At 31.3% G+C, this 8,506-nt stretch overlaps 1 protein-coding gene across 1 annotated transcript; it reads right to left on the bottom strand.

Moving 5' to 3' along the window:
- Positions 1-3,552: 3,552 nt before the first annotated feature.
- LOC134271661 (angiopoietin-4-like) lies at positions 3,553-5,891 on the bottom strand. Its single transcript, XM_062753871.1, has 5 exons — positions 5,768-5,891; positions 5,483-5,628; positions 5,236-5,332; positions 4,712-4,893; positions 3,553-3,567 (listed from the first exon to the last, which is right to left on the bottom strand). Exons 1-5 carry the CDS (start codon positions 5,889-5,891, stop codon positions 3,553-3,555), a joined length of 564 nt encoding a protein of 187 aa, XP_062609855.1.
- Between the last annotated feature and the right edge of the window lie 2,615 nt (positions 5,892-8,506).

The following is an 8,506-nucleotide window of genomic DNA, read 5'->3' as shown; positions in this document are numbered from 1 at the left end:
ATTGGAGGTAAACCGCATACATCCGGATAACTTAAGAATGAAATATATTTCATGGTTAAATGTTTACATCCAGGTATTTAAAAAATCTACTTTTCACATAACTTGACTATATACATTGTGGTCATTTAAACATTTTAATTGCATGCTGTTGTTTCTTTGGAGGTTTTGGGGCGTAAACTCCATACATCTGTGTATATAATTTAACAACTTTAACATGCTGAATACTGTTCGTTTTCTTCATATCCTTCGGTGCTTTCATTTTTATAACATGAATACAATATTAAAAAATATTTTGTCAAATTTCTGTAATTTGCATTTGATTAAAGAATTGATACCCTTTCATTAAAAATTATGTAGATTGTATTTTTACTCCTATGATAAAAAAGTTATATATATTTTTTTGCTTACTACAAATCTGATTTTTAACTTTAAATTAAAAACTGATCATTAAATCTGGAAAATATATTTCTGCTGTGTATCAAAATTGTTAATTTTTAATTTCATTCATATACATTATGTTCCTTTTTTATTCAAATTGAAATAAAGTTTGTCATGGGTTTGCTTATGCTCGTCAGAAAATACTCTATCGTTACATATACCGTGACGCAAAAAAGAGAAAATATTCCCTTCATATGTCTATTTAATTTGATACAGCAGATCAAATTTGATAATTTTAGAGCATGTGGGATGTAAAGCATCAACTCATATTGTATCGGTGGTGTTTACAATTTGAGGATGATTTAATTTTTTTTTTGTCCTTTTCTGCAGAAGTTGATCTCAACGGTTCATTTGCATTTCGTGCCAATGTTTTGACATTTGACGACAATGAAAGACTCATTTTTGATAATTGGACACCAGTGACGTATCAGAACTGGAATCCTAACGATGAGGGCGAGACAGCAGTTGACCCAATCTTTGGCCTCCTTTTGACTTATCATAACGACGGCAGGTGGCGCTGGGTGACTGAGAGAAACTACACGTACTATACAGGAGAAGACGGACTAAAGCTTTCCTTTATTTGTGAGGATTCTCCATTTTATTTGGAGCATGAAGAGTGTTCTGTTACATAATGATTCATTTTCTTTTAATTAAAATAAACATTTGCAAACATTATATTTTTATATACATAATTTCATTAAGCATGGTGTAAAAAGTTCTAAATCATTAAGTGGAGTCTTCTTAAGTTTACTTCGGATCGATTATTCGTCTCCTCGGAAAAGATCTATATTTATCTTTATGTTTTAAATAAACTATGAATAGCATACACAAAGAGAGACTGTACATTATATCGCTTCGTTATCTTCCCAAGGAGACTTACACCAGTATTTCTTCACACCATACATTTTAGCACTAAGTGTTATTTTTTAAAATTAATTTCCATCCGTAATCCAAAAAATAAGGTACAAATATATCTTGCTGTGACGATCGGTCCATCTGCCTGTTTAATTGTGATTTTTTTTCTGATTTATCTGTAAGTGGGGAAATTAATTAGCCCTGACTGCAGCCTTTAATTGGTTTGAGCTATGAATTTCATATTTCACAGGTGTATATAATATAAAAGGACCTATCCTTGGGTTAATTTTTTTTTCTTTTTTTGACTTTCATATGAGAATTTAAGCCTGGATCAATGAGCTATGGTTTTAATATTTCACTGGTGTATTCCATGTGTAAAAACGTTTCGTAGGGTACAAGTATTTTGATTTTGATCTGTATGTTTGACTCACTTTAAGAAAAAAATTCAAAATTTTTAACTGAGCGTAGCTATTACACGGTTAAATCAAGAGATATCATACTCCTCACGCTCGTATTTTGATAAGACCTTTTCTTGAGTACAAGCAGTAATGACCTTTAACCTTTAACTTATGGATTTGACCTACTTTTCAAAAACGTTAACTTTGGACGTATTTACTGAATATTTAGTGCTAAGGGTTAACTATTTTAACTGTTCATTTCTTGTGGTAAGAGCTTCTCTTGAATACCAATATTTTCTTTTTATTTTTTATCCTTTTATTTGGACATCAGACTTTTACCTTCTTTTGAAAAACCTTGGTGATAACTTTTGAATGGTTGATTCCGTGACTTTTATATTTCACCTGTGTATTCTTTCTGAAATTCTTTTGGGTATCATCAGTATTGACTCCTTGACCATGTCCAGTTTGAACAAGTTTTAAAAATCTCCTACTTTGGTCTTTAGTACTGAACTGTCGCTGCTTATTTGTTTTTTATTTTGGAAGGTAGACTCATTGTGAGGAACTTTTCTTTTGGTACCAAAACTACTTTTATATTGACCTTGGTGTTTGACCTGCAAACGACAACATTTATCATAAGCCTCTTTGTTTCACAAACTTTTCTTGAATTTTTATCATTAGCTCCTAAAACTTTTCCTTTTGATTTAATAACAAATTTCAAGTTGTAGTCAATCAAATTTTTGGATATATATATATATATATATATTTACATATCTACACACTGCACAATAGAGAATGACTTGTCATATTGAATCATTCTTTTTAAATATATGTAGTCTCATAATTGCAAAAGGATTTGCAAACATATTGATTAATGTTAGGTCGCTAAGTTTTATTTGCAAAGGCAAATGCAGATATAAGATAACATCTTTAAAAAAATAATGAATCAGTGCTTATTTTTTTTCTCTAACTCCTTGTCTTGTTTTGTAATTTGATTTTTTTTCTAACTTACTTGATTTATCTCTAACCTAAATAACAATAAATTAAAATGATTTCAAATTTTGATTTTCGCTTATTTCATTGCTCTTGCATAGCATTTATTGAATGGCGGACACCACAGTAAAATGTATTGCAAATGTGTTGGATTAAACAGGTTCCACTGTCATAGGTTTGACAATAAAGTAATCTACATCTTTATTCTCCGTCCAGACATCTTCATTTATTAGTGTGAATAACAACGAAATATTTCTAATTTCAAATTTATTACAACACATATAAAGTACATTTTTTACAGAATACATTCAGTAGAACAAAATTACAATAATTTATTACTTTACATAATCCTTCATCCCCTGAAAACGTATTTGTTTAGTCACTTGATGTCAAACAATCTTACAAAAAAAGAACCCCGTGATAAATGTTAAATTTAAAACCCTCGTCTCTTTAATCAAAATGGATTCGTCTGATTGATGGATGATCTTTCGTCTGTTAAAAAAAATTAAATTAATGTTTCACAGAAATAAGAACATATTTAACTTTGAAAAGCCTCTTAAAACTTTTTGAAATTTTCACAGTAATACAACAAAAACTCTGCTATATTAGGATTTAATTATGTTTACCTAATGACGTCTGACCATCATAGTGGTCCCCTTCACTGACGTCCCCCACTCTACTGTGGGATACCATGGGTACTTCCAGGACTCCGGGGACCACTGACCATTAAGGAAGGCGTAACCACAGGCGTTAAACCACCAGCCTCCTCTTTTGTTACTTTGAGCAGCACAGGTACAGATACACCCGTCATTGTCTCTGTCCGGGGTAGAGAATGGCATCCCGAACAGATCCCAGTAAGACTTACCTGTTTCTAACATAGCGTCACCTGTAAAATAAAACAAAAGGAATCATAGAGATAATAGATTTATATATCGTCAGTCTAATTGTCAATATTAATACTGAGGTACTTCTAAGATAGACAGCTTTAGGTGCTGGAAAGGGTGATGATATTTATTTAGTTCAGTCTTTTAATCCCCCATGCCTATAATACTGGCACCTGAGGAATTAAAGAAAATATAAGGAAAATAATAATTATTAATTTACATCACATTAATTTTAACACTAAAGTACGTCTGAGATACACAGTTTGATGTCTCGATTCTCTTAAAGAGAGATAAAAATAATGCAAATCAACAAAACACTGCGGAATTCACAGAGCATCCTTTCTAGTGTAACAATAAACAACAGACGTGTTACACTTTTTAAGCATGGTATTATTGTATTGGGGGGGGGGGGGTAAAGGTCACTGGAAATTTAAGAAAACATCACAAAATGAAATTTTAATATTTGTCCGAGAACGTGCCTTCAAACATGTATAACATGCAATACTAAGTAAATCATTAATAACGAGATAAGATATGGTGTATCTGTGAATGTTTTAAGATGGTAGATTTCCTCTTAAATAAATGGAAATGTGAAACGGGTTTAGGTCTTTAAAATTTGGCTTGTAAGCTTTTTTTATTTGAATAGTTATCCGATCAATTTTTTTTTTTATCTTCAAATGTTCGTAAACTTTTCGACATTTAAGATTAATGACGCACTGTAAACTTCCTTTCATAGTAGTAAAAAATGTGAATCATTGAAAATCAGACTAACATGCTCTGTAAACTTTTTCCGTATCAGTTCAAATGTGAATTATCAAAAATCAGGAAACCCAAGCTGAATAACAATGTTGAACAAATGTAATTATTGGATCTATTTGTTTAAAAAAAATAACATAATTTTCCTTGTACATAAAATGTATAATTAGAATTAATGAAAAATTCAATATCTGCTGAATATGAGAATTGTACCTGCAAATGTTATTCTTAAATATTAAACATGTTTAATTAGCGTGGAATCAAAAACGTAAACAGAATATAAAAAAAACCCACATCTCTCTCTTTTTTCAACAACTTTATAATCTGTCAATACAGAAAAGAATAATTATGATGATATACGTAATTTGAACCTAATTTTAAGAACCTAACGTGAATACGCAGACCTAAGGTCCCCGTGGCAGGTCCTGCTAGAAAGAGTTGATATTTCCCTGCTTCGTCGGAGACAGAGAATCGGTCGTACATTTCATACACCGTTGTACCATTCTGGAGAGTGATGGACACATACAGGGATGAGGTGTTTTCTTTTGTTAATTTATGGATTACGTCATTTCCTGTATTAAAATGTATTTGAAATCATCGAATACATTTAATTCTTTTAAAATCTATATGAATCTACCGTAATGAAAAATCAAAATATTTTTCATAGCTGTAGACAATATTGCTAAATTTGGTTTCATTAGAATATGCCGCTAAATGCCGTGAAATGATTTTCTTCTTTTTCTATTTTTTTATTATTTGAAATATCAATTAAACACGATATCTGAATATCATAGAACACGCATTACCTGGTCTTAACTATTACGCATTATAATTGTTTACTTGCCACAAGAATTTTTTTATCTTAAAACTTTGAAGGAATAAAATGTTCTTATTTGAAACCGATTTACACTTACCAATCCAGACGTTCTGTTCTGGTGAACCAAATCCATTCTTATAATCTGTCCAGTTCCTGTCAAAGGTCACGGATCCGTCTACGCGTTTCTGAATTGCCTGTGAAAATTAACATTTGTAACAATTCAATTTATTGTTTCGAACAACATAGGATCCATAGTTTATGATATAAACTACAATATAATCCTTAAAACCACCAAAACAAGGTGTGTTATATTTAGTACTTTTAATTAAAAATAAACGACCTACCGTCCATCCACCGCCCATTGTGGTCATTTCGCAGTAGACACTTAGTGGAATGGTTAATGTACTGTAGGGGTATATAGTATACACCCCTGTGATGGTTGTACCGTTTTCTCGAAGATCCTTGCAATCTTTGGGCATGCTAGAAAAATCTAAAAAAAAAATTAAAAGTACAAGAAACTTGATAAAAAAATCGTGTCCCCTCGAGAACGACCTAAAAAGAAACCCCAAAGAAGCTACGAGAATAAAAAAAAACCCAAACAAAAAGAAAAAAAAAGCAAATATACATACCGTTATTCGAGTAGTATCTCCAGCCAGCCTCCTCAGACGTATCAGACGTTAGACTTTTCTTGTGGGTTCGACATTTCTTCGTTTGCGAATTAAAACCGAAGAAGACGCACTCCCTTTGACACATTGCGGCGCACCCAGTTAACGATTGGGCATTATATTCACCTAAAAGGTCATTATTTGACTTCTTATCATTAAAGTCAAGTTTCGCTGTGTATTTCTGAGAAATAATGGTAGCTTTAGATAAAGCTAAGAAGCCTACAATTAAAGTGATAACCCACTGATTGCTCATTTTTTTTTGTTGCCCAAAAATTTGCCGCGTTCTTGTGAATTCTGCTAAATGGTCTTTCAACAGCAAGATATATATATTGTACCATAACCAATGTCTGAAAAGTGATTGGCTAACTGTTACGTATTCTATATTTCACTATTGTTTAAGTATCGATTTTATTGAAGTTCATATAAATTGCCATGAATTATCATAAACGTTTATTTTGAAATTGCAATTTAAAATATAAAATGAAAGGTGTTCTGTTTTTAATTTAGTTAAAGCCTGTTATGTTTTGATGTTGTACAGTGTTTTTATTAGCTATCTTTAAAATATGTAATTTTGATATAAATTTCCCTTCATCAACTCAAACTGAATGAAATTGAAAATCAGCAATTTTGTAAAATTCAAAATAAAAAATATCTGACTCTAAGCCATTATTAAGAATTTATTGATTTATTTCAACTTTGGTACATTAGCTTCTAAATGTTCATGTAACACAGTGACTATACATCGTCATTAGTTTATTTACTTTTGAATCTTAGAGAGACGTACATTTGTAAAATACAATTATCGGATAATTCTATAAGAATGATTTTAAGCGCGTTAAAAACTTTAAAAAAAAATGAAAAGTACTTACGATAGATGTTCAAAATAAAGAATCGTAATACGTTGTTAAAATGACATAGGCGTCAAGACCGGAGGGAGGGGGGCCTTAACCATTATATAAACAATGGTAATTTGGATTTACCTTTTTTTGTTGATTTGCCCCCCCCCCCCCACTTTCAATTTGCTTCCGACGCCCATGAATGAGACCCAGATTGGTGAATTTCTTTAAGGAAAGGGATTTATATAAGTTTTAAAACGTGTTTCTGAATCTTGTTTGTATTATCTACTGTGTATATATGATGTTTAATTTCAATGACATAAAAATAAAATGGTGAATAGCTAATGTTGCACATGTATCGCACACTCATTATTTTAACTTAAAAAGGCAAGTGGTCTTTGGGCTTGTAAAAATAATGCTTAATCCGCACAGAGACACAAACATATTTTGTACAAAGTGCAAGACATATGGGGTACATGTAGGCATGACGTCACGTGGGGTTACCTGCAGTGTTCTTTCTATATTAGTCGCAAGCTAGTATATGGCCCTAACTCTCAAACATATCATAATTTCGAATTTTCTTAATCAAATTTCACAACATAGGCGGCGGAAGCAAAAAAAAGGGGGAGGCTAATTAAAAGTGGGGAGCTAAAGCAACAAAAAAGGTAAACCCAATTTTCAATACCTATATTATATATATATATTTGCCAAAAAAATAATATAATGTATACTTTCGTCGCGCTTTGTATTAAATCTACTTGATTCGTACATACATAAATTCAACTTGCATAGACGAAAACGGGAAACAACTTAACGTTGCCTTTGTGACGTAACTGACGTCATAATCGAACGTGCACAAAACAGCCACTCGAATCGTCAAAATTGTGTACCAAAACTGATGACAAAAGCAAACCCGCGACCTACCTGAAAACCTTCACTAAACAAGTTGGGTGTAATATTCATTAACAAAATGATAAAAATAAAGATTAAAGGTCATGATGTCGTCTTTTTAATACTGAAAAATCATATATTTTTGAAGTTTCAGGAATATATATTCGTTTATGGGGACTTGATTTCGTGGATAAAGAATATTTCAGAAGTAATATATTTGTAAAATCGATATTGTGATGGACGTAAATTCGTGGGTCTTTTTTCATACCTTGAAAACCACGAAAATAAATACCCCAAGAAAAATAGTGATTTACAATCAACTGACGAAGTTTTTTTTTTTTTTTTTTTTAGAAATAAAGGTTTTGATGGATTGTCATAGGCATCATCTAAGATACAGCGCCCTGTCCTTTTCTGTAACTTATGAATCCTCCCGAGGCTAGATATTGACGCATTACCTCAAATTGTGAAACTGTATTCAATTGATGACATTATATAAGCATTATAGAACAACTTTTTTGTATTAATTGGAAGATATTTCTTAATCCTGCGTAATACGGATATTCATCCAGATACGGATTAACACACAGCATCTATACATGTATTAAAATTGAGTGAATTATCAATATGAATTCAAAGTATTTTTTCAGCGTTTGACTTATTGATATATTGTATATGCTGACTTCAGAGTACTTGTGTGTACAATCCAATCAGAAGGATTTTAATCAAACTGTAAATAAGTTAGTGTTATTGTAAAAAAAAAAAAGCTTTACGGTTCAAGTCCAAATTACATGTCTGAAATATTCCATTTCCAATAATCTAATTTCTACCATTTAAGACCTAATTCTAATTTTGACTTGTGTGTTCCAAAGAACAAAAATGAAAACTCAAAATTCTTTTCAATATTTGCTGGCAGTATTATGGAATAATTTATCTTTAAATGTAAACATTTCTCCATCATAGACCAAGGTTCAACTTA

This window comes from Saccostrea cucullata, unplaced genomic scaffold (genome assembly GCF_032062105.1).
Source record: "Saccostrea cucullata isolate Sc308-1 unplaced genomic scaffold, CSIRO_AGI_Scuc_v1 ctg1607, whole genome shotgun sequence".
NCBI lineage: Eukaryota > Metazoa > Mollusca > Bivalvia > Ostreida > Ostreidae > Saccostrea > Saccostrea cuccullata.
This window is presented reverse-complemented; position numbering and strand designations above follow the sequence as displayed.